This window comes from Oryx dammah, unplaced genomic scaffold (assembly GCF_014754425.2).
Source record: "Oryx dammah isolate SB20612 unplaced genomic scaffold, SCBI_Odam_1.1 HiC_scaffold_21, whole genome shotgun sequence".
NCBI lineage: Eukaryota > Metazoa > Chordata > Mammalia > Artiodactyla > Bovidae > Oryx > Oryx dammah.
This window is the reverse complement of record NW_024070205.1, coordinates 25,289,393-25,315,706: the sequence shown is the minus strand read 5'-3', so window position 1 is coordinate 25,315,706 and position 26,314 is coordinate 25,289,393. Positions and strand designations below refer to the sequence as shown.

At 39.8% G+C, this 26,314-nt stretch overlaps 1 protein-coding gene across 2 annotated transcripts in view; it reads left to right on the top strand.

The window, feature by feature from the left end:
- Positions 1–26,314, top strand: part of RABGAP1L (RAB GTPase activating protein 1 like) — a 722,977-nt gene that overhangs the window by 147,218 nt on the left and 549,445 nt on the right. For both annotated transcript variants that reach the window (XM_040263944.1, XM_040263947.1), the window contains exon 11: positions 23,691–23,832. In XM_040263944.1, the coding sequence (XP_040119878.1) occupies positions 23,691–23,832 (142 nt within the window). The remainder of the gene's footprint in view (positions 1–23,690; positions 23,833–26,314) is intronic.

Genomic DNA, 26,314 nt, shown 5'->3' with positions numbered 1-26,314 from the left:
TCCCGAAAAATTTTCCATATGAGCACTGATCATTTTTGTCACATCACTTGTCTTTCTTTGTATCATCTTTGTTGACATCACTGATTAGATTAGGTATATAGTATATGAAGACGTTATAAGAAAATGTAAGGATTTGTAACATTGGAAACCTTGAAGTGCAGTGACTGATTCCTTTTCTAAGAAAATGGGTTCTTAGCTGCTGAAACTTCTTTTGTATAATGCTGATCTGAGAAGAGCACTCTGCTTACATGGAGTCACTTGAAAATGGTTTGCCAAAAAGATCTCTTGCTCTAAAAACCTTTTCATTGCTAATGAACATCCCATATTTTACTGTTGGATGCTTATTCCACTGTCTAAAAGCTTTGCTGCCTGTTACCAGGAAATAGACCTTAGTAACTTTTACCAGTCTTATTGACCTCATTGTTAATGAGTTTAATAAGATGCTCTCCTTCAGCTAGGTTGTAGTAGGGTTCAAGATCCAGAAATCAAGAGGGCATTCATGCTTGATATGAAGTGTTACTAAACTAAGAGGGTCAAAGGCCTGTATCATAATAAGTAAAATTAGTTTGCTGAGATTCATTTTAGAAATGATTTTCAGTGCTTTGTTTATTAAATTTTTATTGAGTACCTTTAGCATGATAGTGTTGGGGATATGTGAATGAATAATGCATGTTCTCTTGTCTTTAAAGAGTGAAGAGTGTAATGGTGAAAAGATGATCCTCCTAGGTGACTCATGCAGCCGCAGAAGTGTATGCACGGTGCAAAAGTGACACTCACTAATCCTGCTTGTCAACTTGGATTGGAGTCAGGCTCCTAGGATTGAGTCCCAGCTCCCCCCCATTTCCTAGATACTAGCCTTAGGCAAGATACTCCTCATCTCCAAAGTGGGGATTTTTATTATACCACCTCAGATTTGTGTAAAGAAAACTCTGTTTCCTTGACTACTGTTCCCACCACTTCATTTCTGATACTAGATGGGTGGGTGTTTTTCTTATACCAGTTAATTCTCCAACTTGACCCCGATTGGATGGCCTTCAGTTCAGTGATGACACTACCTGGAGTTAGCATGGATCTCACAGTTTAAGGGCTCAGTCCCACAAAACTGTTCCCCTCCTCCTTACTTCAGATACCAACTGCAGGTTCAGGTTGTCACCTGTGTTTTTGGCCAACCAGCTATAATTTGGAGGTTCCCACAACCTCCCCCTCAGATTTGATGATTTGCTAGAATGACTCACAGAACTCAGGAAAACAGTTTGCTTAATAGATTACCAGGGTATTAGAAGAGGATACAACTCTGGAACAGCCAGCTAGCAGAGATGCATAGGGCAAGGTATCAGGGATATACAGTCTTGCCACCTTCTCAGTACCTCCACTTGTTTACCAACCCAGAAGTTCTCTGAACAGCTAAGTTAGGGGTTTTTTGGGTGCTTCATTCTGTAGGCACAGTTGAGTAAATCATTGCTGTTAGCCATTAACTCAAGCACCAGTCCGTTTCCCCTCCATGCAGGCTGGTGGAGCAGGGCTGAAAGTTCCAACCCTCAAATCAATGTGATAGATTCCCCTGGCATCCACCTGCGCTGTTCCCAGCCCTCATGTCCTTAGGGGCTTTCTAGAAGTTACCTCATGAACATAAATTCAGCTGTAGTTGAAAGAAGCTCAGTAGAAATAACAAGAAAACGCTCATTTTACCTTTATTGCTCTGGAACTATTTCAGGGTTCAAGATTTTTTTTTTTCTTTTGGTGGCACCTTGCAGCATGTGGGATCTTAGTTTTCTGACCAGGGATCAACCCCACACCCTCTGCAGTGGAAGCATGGAGTCTTAACCACTGGACCACCACGGGATTCCCTGAAACTATTTCAGAAAATGGATAAAAATCAAATATTGTAACAAAAGTCATTTCTTTCATCTTTATTGCTATGGCACTGTTTTAGGAGCCAGGATGAAGACCAAAATATGTATTTCTTATTATATACAATATCATAGCTCTCATGGTGATTAAATATGAATTCATGTAAGGCCCATTAGGACAGTGCTTATCATCTGTTACATGCTTAATAAGTGTTAGCTATTATTGTTATTAATATTAATTAATATTTCTTGTCTTCTATCTAGTCTGTATTCTCTTTGGACAGACTCTTTTGTATCTTAAGCCTAAAATAAATGAATGAATAAATTAACCAATAAATGAATAACTAACTCTTGTAGAAAGGTCAGGATTTTGAATTGTGGTAAGACAGAGAAAGGCATTTTAGTCAGAGACAATAGTCGAGTCAGTTCATACAGCTCTGATGCAACATGATATGTTGAAGATCTTTAGGAGATTAGATATTGCTATATTGCTGACACATCAGTGGGCATGGTGGGTAATTATTCTGAATAGGTAGGTCATTGCTATGCTTAGTACTTTATCCTCAGGTTGGGAGAATTTTAAGCTCTGAATGACAATATGTTTATAATTGGCAAAGTTCAGTCTGACAGCAGTGAAAAGGATATTGACACTGGAGGCAATGAATATGAAGTAGGAAGGCTGTTGTGGCCAAGATACGAAATGATGAATGCATGAAGAAAGGCGATGGCAGTGGGGATAATTGTTGTTCAGTCACTAAGTCACGTCTGCCTTTTTGCGACCCCATGGACTGCAGCACTGGAGAAGGCAGTGGCAACCCACTCCAGTACTCTTGCCTGGAAAATCCCATGGGTGGAGGAGCCTGGTGGGCTGCAGTCCATGGGGTTGCTAAGAGTCGGACACAACTGAGCGACTTCACTTTCACTTTTCACTTTAATGCATTGGAGAAGGAAATGGCAACCCACTCCAGTGTTCTTGCCTGGAGAATACCAGGGATGGGGGAGCCTGGTGGGCTGCTGTCTGTGGGGTTGCACAGAGTCGGACACGACTGAAGCGACTTAGCAGCAGCAGGACTGCAGCACGCCAGGCCTTCCTGTCCCTCACTATCTCCTGGAGTTTGCTCAGGTTCATGTCCGTTGAGTCGGTGATGCCATTCAACCTATCCTCTGTTGCCCCCTTCTCCTCCTGCCCTCAGTCTTTCCCAGCATCAGGGTCTTTTCCAGTGAGTTGGCTCTTTGCATCAGGAGACTAAAGTACTGGAGCTTCAGCTTCAGTATCAGTCCTTCCAGTGAATATTCAAGGTTGATTTCCTTTAGGATTGACTAGTTTGAGCTCCTTGTTGTCCAAGGGACTCTTGAAGAGTCTTCTCTAGCACCACAGTTCAAAAGCATTAGTTCTTCAGTGCTCAATCTTCTTTATGGTCCGTCTCTCACATCCATATATGACTACTGGAAAAACCATAGCTTTGGCTATATAGACCATTGTCAGCAAAGTGATGTCTCTGTTTTTTAATACACTGTCTGGGTTTGTTGTCACTTACCTTCCAAGGAGCAAGTATCTTTTTCATGGCTGCAATCACTGTCCACAGTGATTTTGGAGCCTAGGAAAATAAAATCTGCCATTGTTTCCATTTCCCCCCATCTCTTTGCCATGAAATGATGGGACTGGATGCCACGATCTTAGTTTTTTAAATGTTGAGTTTTAAGCCAGCTTTTCCACTTTTGTCTTTCACCTTCATCAAGAGGCTCTTTAGTTCTTCTTTGCTTTCTGCCATTCAGGTGGTATCATCTGCATATTTGACATGTTGATATTTCTCCTGGCAATCTTGATTCCAGCTTGTGATTCCTCTGGCCTGGTATTTTGCAGTGGGGTAGTGGAAAAGATGAATTTGAGAAACTTTAGGGAAGTAAGAATCAAGATCTGGTGTTTGATTTGATGCGAGGTTGAGGGAAAGCAAACCTAGGATTACTTCCATGTGACTGGGTGGTTGTTGATCATTTTGATTGAGATAGACTTTCAAGGAGAAGTGTTTCCAGGCTCATGAGGAAAGCTAGCGGAGGTTTAGACATGCTGAATTTCACATTTCAAAGGGACATTTAGGTTTAGTAAGCAGTCAGATATTTGTATCCTACACTTGGGAAATAAAGATTTTACAAGTGGTTAATGCTTGAGAATTGTGAATAGGAGTAGGTGACATTACCCCGAGACCAAATGTTGAAAGAGGAGACATTTAAAAGATTGGTATAGGAAGAGGATTAAACAAAGTGAATGTAGAAGGATAAGCACAGACCTTGGGGTAAAATCACAGAGTGTGAGTCCAGGAAAAGCAAGGGGGAAGATGGTTTCCAGCAGGAGAGAAGGCCTCCAGCGTTAGGTACTGCAGGGGGGTTAGATTGGGATATGATTGGTAGATAAGAGATAAAGATCTTAGACTATAAAACCTGAAAAACTTGAGAGGAGTACTGGGGCAGAAGTCAGACTGCAGTTGATTGAGGAGTGAGTGGGAGACAAGATGTTTTCATAATTCACCCCCTTAACTGGGGACAGAGAGAGGCTGGGTAAAAATCCAAAGTATTATGATACATTTTACTTTACTTTAAATACAAAGTTAAAATTTTTAGAAAATTCAGTTCAGTTCGGTCCTCCTGTCTGACTCTTTGCGACCCCATGAACTGCAGCACGCTGGGCCTCCCTTTCCATCACCAACTCCCACTGATGCCATGCAACCATCTCATCCTCTGTCATCCCCTTCTCCTCCTGCCCTCAATCTTTCCCAGCATCAGGGTCTTTTCCAATGAGTCAGCTCTTCACATCAGGTGGCCAAAGTATTGGAATTTCAGCTTCAACATCAGTCCTTCCAATGTACATCCAGGACTGATCTTTAGGATTGACTGGTTGGATCTCCTTGCAGTCCAAGGGACTCTCAAGAGTCTTCTCCAACACCACAGTTCAAAAGCATCAATTCTTCAGTGCTCAGCCTTCTTCACAGTCCAACTCTCACATCCATACATGACTACTGGAAAAACCATAGCTTTGACTAGACAGACTTTTTTTGGCAAAGTAATGTCTCTGCTTTTGAATATGCTGTCTAGGTGGGTCATCACTTTCCTTCCAAGGAGCAAGTGTCTTTTAATTTCATGACTGCAGTCACCATCTGCAGTGCTTTTGGAGCCCAGAAAAATAAAGTCAGCCACTGTTTCCACTGTTTCCCCATCTTATTTGCCATAAAGTGATGGGATTGGATGCTGTGATCTGAGTTTTCTGAATGTTGAGCTTTAAGCCAACTTTTTCACTCTCCTTTTTCACTTTCATAAAGAGGCTCTTTAGTTCTTCTTCACTTTTCTCCCATAAGGGTGGTGTCGTCTGCATATCTGAGGTTATTGATATTTCTCCTGGCAATCTTGATTCCATCTAGTGCTTCCTCCAGCCCAACGTTTCTCATGATTACTCTGCATGTAAGTTAATAAGCAGAGTGACAGTATACAGCCTTGACGTACTCCTTTTCCTATTTGGAACCAGTCTGTTGTTCCATGTCCAGTTCTAACTGTTGCTTCCTGACCTGCATACAGATTTCTCAAGAGGCAGGTCAGCTGGTCTGGTATTCCCATCTCTTGAAAAATTTTCCACAGTTTATTGTGATCCACACAGTCAAAGGCTTTGGCATAGTCAATAAAGCAGAAATAGATGTTTTTCTGGCACTCTCTTGCTTTTTTGATGATCCAGTGGATGTTGGCAATTTGAAAATTCAGTCTTTTTTTCTGTTTTTTTTCTGGATTTTGAATTCTATCCCTTTGCTAGTGATTTTGCTGAGTGAATACCTCATCAAAATATGGATGCAAGTGCCAAAAACCTTTTGTTGCCAACATTTAGAGGAATGACATAGCAGATACTGTAAAAGTGAACTCATTTCTTTCTGCTGAAATGCTATAGTTAAGAAATTATGTAGGAACTGTAAATTAGTAGATAAAAAACTTCTGGAGGTCTGATACAAAACTTAGTGATTGTAGTCAACAATCTAGTGGGCCCTTTTTCCATGGGTTCCTCAAGGGTGGATTCAACCAGTGTTTAGTTGGTGTTTGGATTAGTCTATGGTTCAGTTCCTGGTTGCTTGAATCTGTAGATGCAGAACTTTCAGGTACGCAGGGCCAGCGGTACCATATCATTTTATTTGAGGTACGTGAGCATCTGTAGATTTCGGTATCCACAGTGAGGTCCTGAATCCAGTCTTTACATAGATACTAAGGGTTGGCTGTACTGTACTATAAATTTTAAAAGTTGTTAAGGGGTTAGATCATAATTATTCTCACCACAGGAAAGAAATGATACCAATGTGAGGTGTTAGCTAATGCTATAGTGGTAATTCTATTGCAGTATATAAATATATCAAGTCAAGACATTATACAGATTACACAATGTTATATATCAATTATATCTTATTAAAATAGAGATTATGCATCACTTGGTATTTTCTTTTTTAAAAAAATAATTACTAATTTATGGGAGGACTTCCAAAACAGCTGGAAGCAAAATGAGAATTTTGGGAGGTTCTAATGGGGCAGGAGGAGAAGGGTACGACAGAGGATGAGATGGCTGGATGGCATCACTGACTCAATGGACGTGAGTCTGAGTGAACTCTGGGAGTTGGTGATGGACAGGGAGGCCTGGCGTGCTGTGATTCATGGGGTTGCAAAGAGTCGGACACAACTGAGTGACTGAACTGAACTGAATGCTTAAAATATTATCTGCTTATTACTGTGTGATTTCAGAGTGATTTTTTAATGACAGGTTTTTTTTTTTTTGGTTTGCTTTTGTTTTTGTGTTTTTTTTTTTTTTTTGGCTGTACCATGCAGCCTGTGGGATTTAGTTCCCTAACCAGGGATTGAACCCAGGCCCTCAACAGTGAGAGTGTTGGGGTCCCAACCACTGGGCCACCAGGGAATTCCCTTAAATGACAGTTTTGAAATACCCCAAAATAGAATTCATAATAAATTGAAGATACTCATGTCTTTAAACTATGGTGACATCACCTCAGTTCAGTTCAGTTCAGTCACTTAGTCGTGTCCGACTCTTTGCAACCCCATGAATTGCAGCACACCAGGCCTCCCTGTCCATCCCCAACTCCCAGAGTTCACCCAGATTCTTGTCCATCGAGTTGGTGATGCCATCCAGCCATCTCATCCTCTGTTGTACCCTTCTCCTCCTGCCCCCAATCCCTCCCAGCATCAGAGTCTTTTTCCAATGAGTCAGCTCTTCACATGAGGTGGCCAAAGTCCTGGAGTTTCAGCTTTAGCATCATTCCTTCCAAAGAAATCCCAGGGTGGATCTCCTTCAGAATGGACTGGTTGGATCTCCTTGCAGTCCAAGGGACTCTCAAGAGTCTTCTCCAACACCACAGTTCAAAAGCATCAATTCTTCGGGACTCAGCTTTCTTCACAGTCCAACTCTCACATCCATACATGACCACAGGAAAAACCATAGCCTTGACTAGACAGACCTTAGTTGGCAAAGTAATGTCTCTGCTTTTGAATATGCTATCTAGGTTGGTCATAACTTTTCCTCCAAGGAGTAAGCGTCTTTTAATTTCATAGCTGCAATCACCATCTGCAGTGATTTTGGAGCCCAAAACAATAAAGTCTGACACTGTTTCCACTATTTCCCCATCTATTTCCCATGAAGTGATGGGACCAGATGCCATGATCTTCATTTTCTGAATGTTGAGCTTTAAGCCAACTTTTTCACTCTCCACTTTCACTTTGATCAAGATGCTTTTAAGTTCCTCTTCACTTTCTGCCATAAGAGTGGTGTCATCTGCATATCTGAGGTTATTGATATTTCTCCTGGCAATCTTGATTCCAGCTTGTGTTTCTTCCAGTCCAGCATTTCCTACTGCTACATTAATGAATTGCTTAAGAAGTAATTTGATGAATTATTTTTTCTTATTCTTATTACTAAAAATAAATGCTGTGCATTCCATCATCCATAAAATGTTTTTTGGCAGGATTCTTTCATAAGAAGGTTATCAGAATATAACCTTTGTAGTACTGTTTTTGTTTTGTTTTATACTTGTTAAAATCATTGAATAATTTTATGTTCTGCTGGTCCTATTTTGCCTAAAGAACTATAAGACATTCAGCTGTTACCATTTACTTTCAGGTTTGGTTTGCATTGTGCTATAGAGTGTATCTTACTATGAGACTACATCAAAGAAAGTAAATTTGAATAAAGCAGGTTTTCATTCTGGGTACTGAATGAGAATAGATTGTTTATTATAGGCCTTCATCGAAAATTTGAATTATTAGTTGAGTTTAAAGGATTTATTCTGAAAATTTGTTGTTGTTGTTGTTCAGTCACTAAGTCATGTCTGACTCTTTGTGACCCCATGAACTGCAGCATATCAGATTTCCCTGTCCTTCACTATTTCCTGGAGTTTGCTCAAACTCCAGTCCATTCATTTGGTGATGCCATCCCACCATCTCATCCTCTTGTCTCCTTCTCCTCCTGCCTTCAATCTTTCCCATTATCAAGGTCTTAAAAATTAGTGTTTTTAAGGTCTGAAAAATTAAGTGTTTTCAGGTATGAAAAATTAGTATTTTAAGTTTTGATATTATAAGCCAGAGAGGAGAGACTCCTTAACTATGTATGTGCTCTTTTGCAATGCATTTAAAAAGTAATAAGTCAGTTGTGAAACAAAGCAAAGTGGTAAGCACTGTGACTTGGGTTCTTTTCATTAAGTACTAGCACCTCTCCCTTGTCTTTCATTTGTGTGGAGTTTAAGAAATCACACATTACCAAGGCCATGTTACCAAGTGGCCTATTAGTGAGGAGTAAATGATCCTCTTATCTAAAGATTTAAATTCTTTTAGTGTGTTGAAAATTTAATAGATAAAAACAAAAGGCTTCTCACTTGAGAATAATGTGACAAGGGTATGATGGTGAACTGGCAACCTAATTGATATTTAAATAAGGAAATTTTGCTTATTTCATAGTCAAATATACTTTCTTAAGGTATAGATAATATTCTTGCACTTAAGACTATGGCATTGCTCTTAAAATAATAGTTGTTTGAAATGTTGAAATGAAATTATTTTCTATGGACTGAGATAATTGATTTTGTTGCCAGTCGTGGTGTGGAACATTCTTAGCTGTGTTGTCCTTCATAAAAATATTTTCTACTTTGCACTGGTATCAAAATTCAGTAAAAATTGATAACAGTAAAGTTATATTAGTGATAAAAGTGTGGAAGCATATGGAGATAAGAGCTTGGAAAAAGCAGCACTTCAGTGAATTCAGTAATCTTTTATTTCATAAGTTAGGAATATTTATAAATAAGATAGTTTCAAGAAAAATAGCTGATTAGGTGGAGTTATTGTAAAATAGACCTCAGTTCTCAAGGGGTCAGCTGAGTCAGCAGCACTGAAAATGTGTAGGGAGTGGTTCTTAAGTCCTTCTTCATTTGTAGATTTATGATAAACTATAAAGAGCAATTGGAGGCAATTATAGAGAAAAAATAATGTTATGAAGAAAGAAATATTTATAGTCATTTTAAAGGTAATCTTAAGAAATGTTATTTACATTAGGTTGATTCAGGAAATGCAGAACATTTTGAGGCCAGTACAACATATTTTAATGTAGCTTGACATTTCTTGAAATACAAAAGATATGTTGTAGAATTAGTCAGGTTTAAATAATTTAAACTGAGATTTCTGTAAGCACATCTGTTTATTATGATGAACAAATTTTCTGGAAAAAGATGGGTTGCTGATTATTATAGAGATTTTTAAACTCTAATAATAATAACAAATTAAGTTATGTTTAGTTTTTGGAGCACCTGGCCTTAAATGACATAGTGAAATTTACATTTGATTGAGAAGGGGTCACTTATTCTGGTATAGAGATGTAGGTATATCATATATTTTGGATTTAGTACATGAAATGCTTTGAATTTTTATATGAAATAAGTGTGACAGATAATCCTTTTCCTCAGTAAATAGTTTAAAAAAAAACAAAACCCAAAACCTATTGGGAGTCTCTTTATGTCTGGAAGCCTTGGCTTTCTTATTATAAACTAATAATGTGGGTTAGTAGTATTAGTGAATTTTTTTTTCTAAAATTCTGTGACATTTGGATTAGTGAATATAAACGGTTTTTAGTACAAATAATTCCATGGCTGTTGTAGTCAAGTTAATTCAAAGTTGATTTATAATATCTATTCTAGTGGCACAGTGAGAATAAGATATTTCAAATAACAACCTTATCCCCAAAGGAAATTTGTGTCACCCCCTATTAATAAGGAAATATATAAAAATTGCCATTTTACTTGGAGGGTTGTGATAAAAACTAGATAAAAATAATGTACAGAATTCTGTGGGGTTTAGAAAAGGGAGGGACCATAGCAGTAGAATGAAAGTGCTGGTTAAAAGAAGCCCCTTTGAGTATCTATGTGAGTCACATTCTGTGATCACAGCAGAGAAGGAATATTTTAAGGGTGGACAAAATTTCTCTTCTTCCCTTTTATATTCTTTGGCTGGCCTAATGCGCAAATAAATATAAGACAGATTAATAGGAGGAAAATTTAACTATGTGCTTGTGGGAGCCCCAGAAAGATATGAAGACTCAAAAGGTAATTGAAGCTTATATTGAATCCTGAGCCAGGGGAAGGGGAGGGATCTGGGAATGCAAAGAGGAGGAAGGTCATTCACAGGAAGTGGGAGGAGATATTTGTGGAATTAAAAAAAAATAACAGGTAGTCCTGTTATGCAGATAAGTTTCTTAGGTAAAAGGATATCTCTCTTAGTAGCTTTCTCCCTTTCTTATGTAAATTTAGGCAATTGAGGGAGAGATAGAAGAGCTTTCAAGAATCTGCTGAGTTTTGCTTGCCCTTAGCTCAAAATAGTAATCCTTACGTTTGTTACTGAACTCATGTTTAGCTGCTTGCCTCTCAATAGCCAGTACTCATTGTTGGGAAAGGAAAGATTGCTTTAATAAGAGGACTAGCAACTGGGGAGAAGACGGACTCATGTCCAAGAACCATCTCCTGTGATTCTGCTTTGTTGTTGCTCATGTTCGACTCTTTGAGACCCCATGGACTGAAGCCACTCCAGTCTTCCCTGTCCTTTGCCATCTCCTGAAGTTTGCTCACACTTATGTCCATCGAGTGGGTGATGCCATCCAACCATCTCACACTCTGTTGCCCTCTTCTCCTCCTGCTTCAGTCTTTCCCAGCGTCAGGGTCTTTTCCAGTGAGTCAACTCTTTGAATCAGGTGGCCAAAGTATTGGAGCTTCAGCTTCAGCATCATTCTTTTCAATGAATATTCTGGTCTGATTTCCTTTAGGATTGACTGGTTTGAGCTCCTTGCAGTCTAAGGGACTCTCAAGAATCTTTTCCAATATCACAGTTCAAAAGCATCAATTCTTCAGCGCTCAGCTTTCTTTATAGTCCAACTCTCATATCCATACTTGACTACTGGAAAAACCATATTTTTGACTAGATGGTAATTCTTAATAAGAATTAAAGTGACATGAGATAGATTAAAGGAAGAAAATAAAAAGTTTAATAGCACATGTACATCAGGGCTTCCCAGGTGTTGTTAGTGGTAAAGAACTTGCCTGCCAGTGCAGGAGACATAAAAGATATGGGTTTGATCCCTGTACTGTAAAGATCCTCTGGAGGATGGCATTGCAACCCACCTCAGTATTCTTGCTTGGAGAATCCCATCGACAGAGGAGCCTGGTGGGCTACAGTCTATAGGGTTGCAAAGAGTCGGACACGACTAAGCAACTTAGCACAGCAAGTACAAGAGATCCAGGAAAACTGAGTAATTCACCAAAATAGCCGAATCCCTCAACTTAAACACCATCTTCAGTTGAAGACAAAAGAGCATGTTGGGCAGAATGTTTCTGGAAAAAAAGGTAGTTCATATGGAGCTGGGAAAGCAAATGTTTGGTAAACAGATGTTTGCTGGCCTACGCAGTGACAATGGGACAGAGGGGACTCTGATCTCTAGGCCCTACTGAGTTTCCCCATCACACCTAGCCCATATCCTTTGCAGGTTGTTGTAGCTCTGTTCCAGGAACAGGCCTGCTCTCTAAATTTAGACGGTGAGGGAGAAGGTCAAAGCTTTTTCCTGAGTCTTTTGGGCCTTGATTGCTTCCAACTCTAAATAATCTAAATTCCAAAGAGACATTTTGGGGTGGTAAATTTTGCTGGCCTACAAGGGGAAGTTATAGAGAAATGAGAAGCAGAGTCATAATGTCCAAGAGATAAGACTGGAGATCACTGTTAAGGAGAGAGGAAAAGCTTTTCTCTTGATAAGCTATTCTCCAGAGGCCACCATTCTGTTTTGTGTTTTTAGTGGAGGCTTGCCTGAAGAAAAGGGTAGATTTTAGGGCATAACAAGAGTTCATCATAGCTCTCAGAAGTTCCTGTGGCTTGACCCTTATTAAAAGGAAGGGAGCCATCTCTTCTTTATTCTCTAGGAGAGTGTGATCCAGGCTGGAGGTGGAAGTAGCTGCACTTTCTTAAATCTTTTCCTAGCTCAGGCCTCCTTTAGGCTTGTTTTGGGCTCTGGGCTAAATGTTTTATGGTTTAATGTTAAAATAACTACTTTTTGCCCTCCTCCCAAATCTCTTCTTTGCTTTCAGGTACCTTAACATTCTTTTCACTTGGAGGCAAAGCCTTTTTTATCAGTTAAAAAGCATAAGAGGAAGTTTCCCTTTTGAAGATGCATGTTGATTTAAACCTATTTAAAGTATAATCGAGCATGAAATGTTCCCTTGGTATCTCTAATTTTCTTGAAGAGATCTCTAGTCTTTCCCATTCTGTTCTTTTCCTTTATTTCTTTGCATTGATCCCTGAGGAAGGCTTTCTTATCTCTTCTTGCTATTCTTTGGAACTCTGCATTCAGATGCTTATATCTTTCCTTTTCCCTTCCTTTGCTTTTCCCTTCTCTTCTTTTCACAGCTATTTGTAAGGCCTCCCTAGACAACCATTTTGCTTTTTTGCATTTCTTTTCCATGGGGATGGTCTTGATCCCTATCTCCTGTACAATGTCAGGAACCTCAGTCCATAGTTCATCAGGCACTCTATCTATCAGATCTAGGCCCTTAAATCTATTTCTCACTTCCACTGTATAATCATAAGGAATTTGATTTAGGTCATACCTGAATGGTCTAGTGGTTTTCCCTACTTTCTTCAATTTAAGTCTGAATTTGGCAATAAGGAGTTCATGATCTGAGCCACAGTCAGCTCCTGGTCTTGTTTTTGCTGACTGTATAGAGTGTCTCCATCTTTGGCTGCAAAGAATATAATCAATATTTCAGTGTTGACCATCTGGTGATGTCCATGTGTAGAGTCTTGTGCTGTTGGAAGAGGGTGTTTACTATGACCAGCAAGCAAAACTCTTGGCAAAACTCTATTAGTCTGTGCCCTGCTTCATTCTGTATTCCAAGGCCAAATTTTCCTGTTATCCAAGGTATTTCTTGAATTCTTACTTTTGCATGCCAGTCCCCTATAATGAAAAGGACATCTTTTTTGGGTGTTAGTTCTAGAAGGTCTTGTAGGTCTTCATAGAACCGTTCAACTTCAGCTTCTTCAGCATTACTGGTTGGGGCATAGACTTGGATAACTGTGGTATTGAATGGTTTGCCTTGGAAACGAACAGAGGTCATTCTGTCGTTTTTGAGATTGCATCCAAGTACTGCATTTCGGACTCTTTTGTTGACCGTGATGGCTACTCCATTTCTTTTAAGGGATTCCTGTCTGCAGTAGTAGATATAATGGTCATCTGAGTTAAATTCACCCATTCCAGTCCATTTTAGTTCTCTGATTCCTAGAATGTCAACGTTCACTCTTGCCATCTCCTATTTGACCACTTCTAATTTGCCTTGATTCATGGACCTGACATTCCAGGTTCCTATGCAGTATTGCTCTTTACAGCATTGAACCCTGCTTCATTCACCAGTCACATCCACAGCTGGGTATTGTTTTTGCTTTGGCTCCGTCCCTTCATTCTTTCTGGAGTTATTTCTCCACTGATCTCCAGTAGCATATTGGGCACCTACTGACCTGGGGAGTTCCTCTTTCAGTATCGTATCATTTTGCCTTTTCATACTGTTCATGGGGTTCTCAAGGCAAGAATACTGAAGTGGTTTGCCATTCCCTTCTCCAGTGGACCACATTCTGTCAGACCTCTCCACCATGACCCTCCCGTCTTGGGTGGCCCCACACGGCATGGCTTAATTTCATTGAGTTAGACTAGGCTGTGGTCCGTGTGATTAGATTGACTAGTTTTCTGTGATTATGGTTTCAGTGTGTCTTCCCTCAGATGCCCTCTTGCAACACTTACCATCTTACTTGGGTTTCTCTTACCTTGGATGTGGGGTATCTCTTCACGGCTGCTCCAGCAAAGTGCAGCCACTGCTCCTTACCTTGGACAAGGGGTATCTCCTCACCACCGCCCCTCCTGACCTTGAATGTGGAGTAGCTCCTCTCGGCCCTCTTGCACTCATGCAGCCACTGCTCCTTGGACGTGGGTTTGCTCCTCTCGGCTGCTGCCCCATGGCCGAGAGGAGCAACCCATACCAGAAATGGTATGCACCTAACAGAAGCAGAAGATACTTTAAGAAGAGGTGGCAAGAATACACAGAAGAACTGTGCAAAAAAGATCTTCACAACCCAGATAATCACGATGGTGTGATCACTCACCTAGAGCCAGACACCCTGGAATGTGAAGTCAAGTGGGCCTTAGAAAGCATCACTACGAACAAAGATAGTGGAGATGATGGAATTCCAATTGAGCTATTTCAAATTCTGAAAGATGATGCTGTGAAAGTGCTGCACTCAATATGCCAGCAAATTTGGAAAACTCAGCAGTGGCCACAGGACTGGAAAAGGTCAGTTTTCATTCCAATCCCAAAGAAAGGCAATGCCAAAGAATGCTCAAACTACCGCACAATTGCACTCATCTCACATGCTAGTAAAATGCTCAAAATTCTCCAAGCCAGGCATCAGCAATATGTGAACCGTTATCTTCCAGATGTTTAAGCTGGTTTTAGAAAAGGCAGAGGAACCAGAGATCAAATTGCCAACATCCACTGGATCATGGAAAAAGGAAGAGAGTTCCAGAAAAACATCTATTTCTGCTTTATTGACTATGCCAAAGCCTTTGACTGTGTGGATTACAATAAACTGTGGACAATTCTGAAAGAGATGGGAATACCAGACCAGCTGACCAGCCTCTTGAGAAACCTATATGCAGGTCAGGAAGCAACAGTTAGAACTGGACATGGAACAACAGACTGATTCCAAATAGGAAAAGGAGTATGTCAAGGCTGTATATTGTCATCCTGCTTATTTAACTTATATGCAGAATACATCATGAGAAATGCTGAACTGGAGGAAGCACAAGCTGGAATCAAAGTTGCCAGGAGAAATATCAGTAACCTCAGATATGTAGATGACACCACCCTTATGGCAGAAAGTGAAGAAGAACTAAAGAGCCTCTTGATGAAAGTGACAGAGAAGAGTGAAAAAGTTAGCTTAAAGCTCAACATTCAGAAAACAAAGATCATGGCATCTGGTCTCATTACTTCATGGCAAGTAGATGGGAAAACAGTGCAAATGGTGTCAGACTTTAATTTTTTGGGCTCCAAAATCACTATAGATGGTGATTGCAGCCATGAAATTAAAAGACGCTTACTCCTTGGAAGGAAAGTTATGACCAACCTAGGTAGCATACTCAAAAGCAGAGACATTACTTTGTCAACAAAGGTCCATCTAGTCAAGGCTATAGTTTTTCCAGTAGTCATGTATGGATGTGAGAGTTGGACTTTGAAGAAAGCTGAGTGCTGAAGAATTGATGCTTTTGAACTGTGGTGTTGGAGAATACTCTTGAGAGTCCTTGGAGTGGAAGGAGATCCAGCCAGTCTGTTCTAAAGGAGATCGGTCCTGGGTGTTCCTTGGAATGAATGATGCTAAAGCTGAATCTCCAGTACTCTGGCCACCTCATGTGAAGAGCTGACTCATTGGAAAAGACTCTGATGCTGGGAGGGATTGGGGGCAGGAGGAGAAGCAGACGACAGAGGGTGAAATGGCTGGATGGCATCACCGACTCGATGGACGTCAGTCTGAGTGAATTCCGGGAGTTGGTGATGGACAGGGTGGGCTGGTATGCTGCAGTTCTTGGGGTATCAAAGAGTCGGACACAACTGAGCAACTGAACTGAATTGAAAGTATGATCAGTTAGGGGAGAGATCAGTTGGGAATTTGTGATTGGCTGATGCTACTACATATAAATTAGATAAAAAGCAAAGAACTACTGTATAGCACACGCTTCCCTTGTGGCTCAGCTGGTAAAGAATCCGCCTACAATGCAAGAGACCTGGCTTTGATCCTGGGGTTGGGAAGATCCCCTGGAGAAGGGAAACACTACCCCACTCCAGTATTCTGGCCTGGAGAATTCCATGGACTGTATAGTCCATGGGGTTGCAAAGAATCGGCCACAACTGAGTGATTTTCACTTCAGTTCACTGTATAGCACGGGGAACTATATTCAATATTTTGTAATAAGCTATAATGGAAAAGAATCTGAAAAAGAATATATATACATGTATATATCACATGTATATATATATGCACTCATGTATATGCATAAAACTGAATCACTTTACTGTATATGTGAAACATATAAATCAACTATACTTCTACTGAAAGAATACAATCTGTTAGTAAATTACCAAGACTAACTATGTCATGTGAAGGTTGTTATTGTGGTAGCTATTTTGCAGTATATCAGTTCAGTCCAGTTCAGTCGCTCAGTCGTATCCGATCCTTTTCAACCCCATGAACTGCAGCACGCCAGGCCTCCCTGTCTATCACCAACTCCCGGAGTTCACTCAAACTCAGTGTCCATCGAGTCGGTGATGCTGTTCAGCCATCTCATCCTCTGTCGTCCCTTTCTCCTCCTGCCCCCAATCCCTCCCAGCATCAGAGTGTTTTCTAATGAGTCAAGTCTTCGCATGAGGTGGCCAAAGTATAGGAATTTCAGCTTTAGCATCATTCATTCCAAAGAACACCCAGGACGGATCTCCTTTAGAATGGACTGGTTGGATCTCCTTGCAGTCCAAGGGACTCTCAAGAGTCTTCTCCAACACCACAGTTCAAAAGCATCAATTCTTTGGCGCTCAGCTTTCTTCACAGTCCAACTCTCACATCCATACATGACCACTGGAAAAACCATAGCCTTGACCAGATGGACCTTTGTTGGCAAAGTAATGTCTCTGCTTTTGAATATGCTATCTAGGTTGGTCATAACTTTCCTTCTAAGGAAACTGTCTTTTAACTTCATGGCTGCAGTAACCATCTGCAGTGATTTATTATGGTGTAAATCTTAAATTTGGTGCATTTTTTTCTATGTTGTATAGTTAGTATGCATAGGACTCTTTGCTGTATTTATTTATTATCCATTTGATTTCATGAAGTAGATAGTGATACCCATGCTTTTGTTCCTGGTATTGATAATTTGTATCTTCTTTCTTTTTTGTTTTATGAATTTAGCTAGAGGTTTATCAATTTATTGATCTTTGTAAAGAAACTACCTTTTGATTTCATTGATTTTAAATTTTTTTATGTCCCCAGTTTTATTGATTTGTGCTGTTATCTTTATTATTATTATTTTACTTCTCTTTGCTTTATTCTGCACTTTTCCCCCTCATTTCTTAAGGTGCACATTTAGATTATTGATTTTTGGATGGCTCATTTGAAATAGATATATTTATATCTCTAAATTGTAGATGTATCCCACTAATTTTCACTTGTTGTATTTTCATTTTTGTTCAGTTCAAAATATTTTCTTCTTTGAGTTTTCCTCTTTGACTCATTGAGTGTTTAGAAGTGTGTTATTTCTAAGTATCTGGGGATTTTTCAGTCATATTTCTGGTGTTGATTTTCAGTTTAATTATATTACGGTCACTAAACATTATTTAGTTAAGTCTAAAAAAATTTCTTAAAGTTTGTTTTATAACCGAGGACATGGTTTGTTTTGGTGAATGTTCCATATACATTTGAAAAGAATGTGTATTCTGCTGTTGAATGGAGTGATGTACAATATCAGATCCTATTGTTGGTGATGTACAGTTCTTCTAAACATTGCTAAATTTTCATATACTTCTTTTCATTTCTGTGAGAGGAGTGTTGATGTTTCCCATTGTAAATGTGGATTTGTCCATCTCTTTTCACTTCTGTGAATTTTTTGCTTCATATATTTGAGAGCCTGTTGTTAGCTACATATGTTTATGAGATTCTTATACATTCTTGTTAACTAGGTCTTTTTAACATAGTGTAGTGTCCTTTATCGGAGAAGGCAATGGCTCCCCACTCCAGTACTCTTGCCTGGAAAATCCCATGGATGGAGGAGTTTAGTAGGCTGCAGTCCATCGGGTTGCGAAGAGTCGGACAAGACTGAGCGATTTCACTTTCACTTTTCACTTTCATGCATTGGACAAGGAAATGGCAACCCACTCCAGTGTTCTTGCCTGGAGAATCCGAGGGACAGGGGAGCCTGGTGGCCTGCTGTCTATGGGGTCACACAGAGTTGGACACAACTGAAGCGACTTAGCCACAGCCATAACAGTGTTCTTTATACTTAGTTATTTTTTTTTCTTACTCGGTATTCAACTTTGTCTTTTATTAATATAGTCTCTTCTGCTTTCTTTTGATAGGTGTTTTCATGATATGTCTTCTAACCTCATTATACTTTCAACTTTCCTATGTCACTGTACTTAAAGTGACTTTTTTGGTAGACAGATTATAATTGTGTCTTGTTTTCAACATAACCTGAGAATTATGTTTTTAAATTGTTACATTTAGGCAGTTTATGTTTGGCATAACATATAAGTTTACCATTTTATTATTTATTCTCTGCTTGTTTCTTTTTATACATTTCTTTGTTTCTCCTTTGCTGCCATCTTTTGGATTATTTGAATGTTTGATTAGTATTTTCTTTTTCTTTTAATTAATTTATTTTTAAACTGAACGATAATTCCTTTACAGAATTTTGTTGTTTTCTGTCAAAGCTCAACATAAATCAGCTATAGGTATACATATATCCTCTCCCTTTTCAACCTCCCTCCCATCTTCCTCCCCATCCCACCCCTCTAGGTTGATACAGAGCCCCTTGAGTTTCCTGAAACATACAGAAAATTCCCCTTGGCTATCTATTTTATATATAGTAATGTAAGCTTCTATGTTACTCTCTCCCAGCATCTCACCCTTTCCTCCCCTCTCCCCATGTCCATAAATCTGTTCTCTATATCTGTTTCTCCATTGCTACTGCTACTGCTAAGTCGCTTCAGTCGTGTCCGACTCTGTGCGACCCCATAGACGGCAGCCCACTAGGCTCCTCTGTCTCTGGGATTCTCCAGGCAAGAGTACTGGAGTGGGGTGCCATTGCCTTCTCCAGTGCATGAAAGTGAAAAGCGAAAGTGAAGTCGCTCAGTCGTGCTGATTCTTAGCGACCCCATGGACTGCAGCCTACCAGGCTCCTCCGTCCATGGGACTTTCCAGGGAAAAGTACTGGAGTGGGGTGCCATTGCCTTCTCTGGTTTCTCCATTGCTGCCCTGCAAATAAATTTTTTCGTACCAGTTTTCTAGTTTCTGTATATATATGTGTTAGTAAATGATATTTCTCTTTCTCTTTCTGACTCACATCACTCTATAATAGGCTCTAGGTTCATCCACCTATTAGAACTGACTCACACGAGTTCCTTTTTTATGGCTGGATAGTATTCCATTGTGTAAGTGAACCAGTACTCCTTTATCTATTCATCTGTCGATGGACATCTAGGTTGCTTCCATGTTCTAGCTGTTGTAAATAGTGCTGCAATGAACAATGAGATACATGTGCCATTTTCAATTTGGATTTCCTCAGGGTATATGCCAAGGAGTGGGATTGCTGGGTCATATGGTGGTTTTAGTCCTAGTTTTTTAAGGAATCTCTATACAGTCTTCCATAGTGGCTATATCAATTTACATTCCCACCAGCAGTGCAAGAGCATTCCCTTTTCTCCACACACTCTCCAGCATTTACTGTTTGTACACTCTTTGATGATGGCCATTCTGACCTGTGTGAGGTGATACCTCATTGTAGTTTTGATTTGCATTTCTCTAATAATGAGCAATGTTGAGCATCTTTTCATGCGTTTGTTGGCAAATGGCTAACAAAGGTCACATTTCTTCTTTAGAGAAATGTCTGTTTACGTCTTTTCCCCACTTTTTGATTGGGTTGTTTGTTTTTCTGGTATTGAGGTGTATTAACTGCTTGTATATTTTGAAAATTAATCCCCTGTCATTGTTTTATTTGCTATTATTTTCTTCTATTCTGAGTGTTGTCTTTTCACCTTGCTTATAATTTCCTTTGCTGTGTATAAGCTTTTAAGTTTAATCAGGTCCTACTTGTTTACTTTTGTTTTTATTTCCATTTCTCTAGGAGGTGGGTCATAGAGGATCTTGCTTGATTTATGTCACTGAGTATTCTACCTATGTTTTCCTCTAAGAGTTTTATAGTTTCTTGACTCGCATTTAGGTCTTTAATCCATTTCTAGTTTATCTTTGTGTATAGTGTTAGGAAGTGGTCTAATTTCATTCTTTTACATGTAGCTGTCCAGTTTTCCCAGCACCACTTATTGAAGAGGCTGTCTTTGCCCCATTGTATATTCTTGCCTCCTTTGTCAAAAATAAGGTACCCATAGGTGCTTGGGTTTATTTCTGGGCTTTCTATCTTGTTCCATTTGTCTGTATTTCTGTTTTTGTGCCAGTACCATACTGTCTTGATGAGTGTAGCTTTGTAGTGTAATATGACAACAAGAAGGTTGATTTCTCCAGCTTCATTGTTTAGGATCAGAATCAGGGTAGTTGACGGCTAGGGCAGCAGGAAATATAGTTCTCTAGAAAGGTATGGCTATCAGTATTGACCAATACACTACAGTATTCTTGCCTGGAGAACCCCCCTGACAGAGAAGCCTGGGAGGCCACAGTCTACAGGGTCGCAAAAAGTCGGACACATCAGAAGACACCCCACATGCATAGAGGCAAGACTTTTTTTTTTGCCTGTGGCAGCTGTGCCCCGTTGAGGGTTGCGTGTGAAGGTGGTGCAGCTGTTTGGGTCATGGGGACCCTGGTGGCGCTAAGTGGGCAGGGACACGGACTGCCTCAGCTGCAGGAGTTTTGGCCCTATCAGAGTTTTTTTGGAGCCTCTGGTAGCTGACGATCAGAAGGCCTCTTTAGCTAGTCTTTCTCCGTAGCTCCACCCATTCAGGCACTTAGAGGGCTCCTGAGCCTGGGGTCCTTTTCTGTTGTTCAGTGTGTCAGGCGTATAGAGAGATCCCTCCCGGCTGGGGTCCTACCCTGTAGTTTGGTGCGTCAGGCACTTGATGGGCCAGGCTCTGTATTGTTCTGCTGATGATGCTGGCCTATGGGGAGAGAGGCTATGGTGATGACTCCATGCCCTATGCTTGACTCAGCAGTATGGCCTTGCTTCCATGGCTGCCTGGCTTTCCTCCACAGGCATTTCCCACCACAGTCTCCTCCCTCACATCCCCTTGGTCCATCTCTCCACGGTCAAGATGAGCCCTCGCCCTGTGATTGCTCCACAATCCCTAAGCTCCAGCTCCCAGCTGCTGCCCCTTCTAGGGGACCTGCATCCCTGTCTGGGGTATATATGGCAGCAAGGACTGTCTGATTCTCATTCCATTTAGGCTGCCACAGATCAGCTGTTTCACTCTCAGCCTTAAATGTTTCTCCTCTGACTCAGACAACTACCTTGATGTGGGGATTGGACCCCTGCTTCACTTCCCCCACCTACCAAGGGCAGGTCCAGTCCTTGTAACACTCCTGTTTTTCCTTCTAGTTCCTCCATCCTCCCGAGTTTTGCGTGATTCTATATCTTCTTCTCCGCTGCTCATCTACTCCTGTCCGCTCTCAGCTGGTGTTCTCCATGCACTTCTGTGTCTGAAGGTGTATTCCTGATGTATCCATGGAGAGGGATATACTCCATGTCTACCTACTCCTTTGCCATCTTGTTTTCTAGTATTTCATTTTTATTGTATTTCTTTATATAATTACTTGAGTTGTTGCTTTAGGGATTGAGATCTTTGTTTCCTGAATATAGTAGAATTACAAAAAAAAATGTTCGATTTAAACCTAACCACATAATTTTTCATGGCTGTCTTCTTTTTTTTCCATGTTTAATGCAGTGAACATTTTTACCTTTTATTATTTGCTAAATGGCTTGAAAATGGGCCTGAAATTTGATTTATTGTTCAGAAGAAATTCTTGAAAAGAATGAATAATTAAAGTAGTTATGTTTTTGTAATTTAAGTGAATTACAGTACAGGTAGGTATTTGAGATGATTATACCTCTCTATATGCCTGTACTATTCTTATTTTGTGTTCTTTAGAGTGTAGTAAAATGGTGTAAAAACTGAGATAACAATAGTAATAAAAATGTGTTTCAGTCACTCTAATTTTATGTTCTAAGTATTATTATATTTAATCTCCATAATAAATGAGATGGTTTATTTTGTTTTTATTGATAAGAGGTACTGTGCCTCAGCAAAGTATTTTGTCCAAGACCACACTCTTAACTTGTAGTGAAATTTGAATTCAGACTCAGGTCTATTTGACTTTAAAATTCATGTTTTACCATTAGTCTAATCATTGATTCCACAGATATTTTTGAATACTTACTATATGTCAGGTACCATATTGTTTCTGATTGAAAGTCAACATGATCTCTGCCCATATGATACTTCTTCTGTTGTGGATGAGATAGCCATTAAACAAATATAATAAAAATATAATGTGTAGTTATATTATAGTAAATGCACTGAGGGAGAAGGAAAAGTTATGATGAGAACCGAAAATGGGAATTTAGATTCTTTATAGAAGTAACATTGAGGGCAGGAGGAGAAGGAGGTGACAGAGGATGAGACTGTTGGATGGCATCACTAACTCAATGGACATGAGTTTGACAAAACTTGGGAGATAGTGAAGGACAGGGAAGCCTGGCAGGCAGCAGTGCATGGGGTCTCAAATAGTGGACTCGACAAAGCCAGTGAACAACAGAAGTAACGTTAAGAAATAAGGATCCAGTATTGATGGTAGTTAGCAAAGAGTAGGAGGAAAAGCTGTATTGTCAGAGAGAAAAAGATATCCCAAGGCCTTGGGCGGGTGAAAAAAGACAAAGTTCTCAGAACTGAAACAAGGCCAGAGTGGCTGAAGAATAGTGTTGTAACAGTCTTTGAATATGAGATGAGGCTCATGAGAGAGGCAAGGTTCAGTTTATCTAGGACTTTGTAGGCCATGCTAAGTTGGTTAATTAATGATTGCCTTGGAAATTTTCCTCCTTAAAAAAAGGCCATTTAGAATGTAAGCCATTTGTAAGGTGAAAACTACCTACTTCCATGAATTAGTTGATGGATATAGCTGGTATCTCTTTATCTCAGAGCAAGGTAGTCAACCCTAAGAATCCAGCATCACTTGCTTATCTGTCTGCCCTGGAATCTCTGGTGTCTTAGGTTTTTCTGATAAAAGAAATTGAGATTTTTTTTCAGATGGTTCATAGGTTTTATTGTATTGGTTAAAATAATACTAAAAGAACCATACATTTAGAATGTAATGTCAACATTGCACTTGAAAGATTTTTCTCAACTTCAGACATGCTGTAGATCAAATATGACCTGCTGCTCTTCTTCATTTTAGCTCTTTTTAATGACCATTGAAATATACCATCTTTCAGTGTTTCCTTCAAATTTCTAATGTTTAAACACATTTTTATATCTTTCTCAGTCTGAGGGAAAAGGCCATACCAATGCTGGGGATGCAATATATGAGGTGGTGAGTCTACAGCGAGAGTCTGAGAAGGAGGATCCTGTCACTCCTACTAGTGGAGGGGGCCCTTTGTCACCCCAGGAGGATGAAGCAGAAGAGGGTAAGAAGTGAAACTTACTCAGTTTCTTCTCTTTACATAGCTGCTTTACTTGTATCCTCACAGATGTGTGAGTGTGTGTGTGTGCACGCGCGCGCGCGCGTGCGCATCTCTCTAAGCGGTAGGGGGAGGAGTGGTGTTTCTTTGTAGTCTCTGCTACTTTTAGACTAGATGCAGAAGAGAATTTGGTCCATTTGGTTCCTTGGTTGTGTACTCCTAAGTGCAACTTAAACAATTATTTAAATTTGACAGCTTAAGTTTGCTGTCTTGCACGTTTGAAGTGTTTAATGAGAAGTTTCAAATTCTCCTAAGCATTTTTAGAATTTCAGTGGTTAATGTCATGTCCTACTCCTCATTTGACATGATTCAGTTTTGGTTTGTTTATTGTTGTTGCCTTATCACTTACCATTCACTTTTTTGAAACACTAGCAGTTACTTGTTTTGTTTACTGCATGAATCCTGCTGAAAGTTGCTAACCAACCTTATGAGAGTCATACTTCATTTGGCTCTGTACTCAGTACTTTTTATAGAAACTAGAGCTAAATGATGGATCTTTACTTTTAACCTTTATATTATCTGCTTATAGGAAAGTGAAAGTGATAGGGTTTATTAAAAGAAAGTTTCTTTATATCATCTTTGCCATCTGTTTATCCTTCTTGTCAAGACTCTATTCAAATCTGTTGCCCTTTCTAACATTGGGTTATTTGTCATCTTGTTGATTTTTAAGCTTTCTTTAAATACACTGTTAAAGGTCCTTTACCTGGAGGAGGAAATGCCAACCTACTCCAGTATTTTTGACTGGAAAATCCCCATGGACAGAGAGCCTGACAGGCTGTATAGTCCATTGGGTCGCCAAGAATTGGACACGACTGAAGCGACTTAACACACACAAAGGTCCTTTGTTGATGTGTTTTACAGATATTTTCTCCCACTCTGTAGTTTGCCTTTTCATTTTCTGAACAATGTCTTTTGAGAAACGAAAGATTAATTTTTGTGAAGTCGAATTTGTCAATTTCTTTCTTCTTCTTCTTCTTTTTTTTTTGCTGTGCCCTGTGTCTTGTGGGACCTTAGTTCTCTGACTAGGGATTGAACCTGGACTGCCTGCAGTAGAAGTTCAGAGTCCTAACCACTGAACTGCCAGGGAATTCCCTGTCAGGTTTTGTTTTTTTTTTCCCCATTAATGATGTGTCTTTGAACCATTTAAATTTTTACATGTAGTTGGAAGTAGAGTTCTTTTTTTTTTTTTTTTTTCCACTCAGAAAACGTTTATTATCTCATGGTTTCTGTGGGTCATGAATTAGGCTTGTATGGTTAGTTGAGGCTTCATGTTTGTTATGGAGAGTCAGATATTATTTGGGGGATTTAGTTATTTGAAGATGACATTGATGGGGCTGAAAGCTTGAGGAAGCTTCCAAGGGGCTGATTCATAATAGCTGCCAAAATGATGCCGGCAGTTGGTCAAGATACTTCACTTTCTCTCCGCATAGGCCTCCCACTAGTGCTGCTTGGGTGTCCGTGTGGTACAGTGGTGGGCTCTCCCCAGACATCAGTCCAGGGAACTCAGGTGGAAGTTGCAATGCCTTTTATATTTTAGCCTTGGAGTCACAGAATATTATTTCCATAGTATTAATCTGCTTTGTGGTATACAATGTCGTTGCTATTTAATAGACTTACCATGCATTTTGTCTGACATATTATTACTCCATGCCATTCAAATCTTGGAAAGGTATTTTTTGATCCAGTGAAAATTTAGGGCTCCTGAGGTTTGAAAGTTGTGCATATGTGCAATGTAAGGGAAGAACCATTTACTTATAGAAAATAACATAATTAGACAACTGATACATTTAGAAGTAAATGGCAAACTAAATGATCCCAATTTTGACTTGTTATTAATCAGCAGAATGTTTGGAGACATTCACTGCCAGGATCTGAAAGTCCTGTACGAAGTATTAGAAGTCCATCATTTTCTAGTCTTAGCAAGAGAGCTGACTTGGGCTCCAACTTCATTTTTGATGCAGCCCTTTTGACAAAGTTCGTACGTTGCAGGTGTGTCAAAATGGCTGTCTCAGCATATAGGGAACGAGGGGCAGAAGAGATGTGAGAATATTCTTGTGGTAAAAGCAACAAGGCTTATAGCTGAATTGGATGTCAGGGGCAGCAAAAAGAAGAGAAGGGAAGAGAAAGAATCATAGATTAAATCTAGGTTTCTAGGTTAGGTGACTGGATGTTGTTGATGCCAGCAAACAACATAGGAATACCTGGGAAGAGTGGGTGTGGGCTGGGGGTATGATACATTCAGTTTCAGATAGTGATGGATTTGAACTCACTGTGGAACATTGAAGTACAGCTATTTTTCAGTGATTAGAAATGGTCTTATATTGTGAGAGAAGTTTTAACAACTGGAGATAAAGGTTTGAGGGTCATCAATGTGAAGCAATGATAACTGGCTGAAATTTCTTTGAGAGAAAATGTGGGAGGGGTGGGT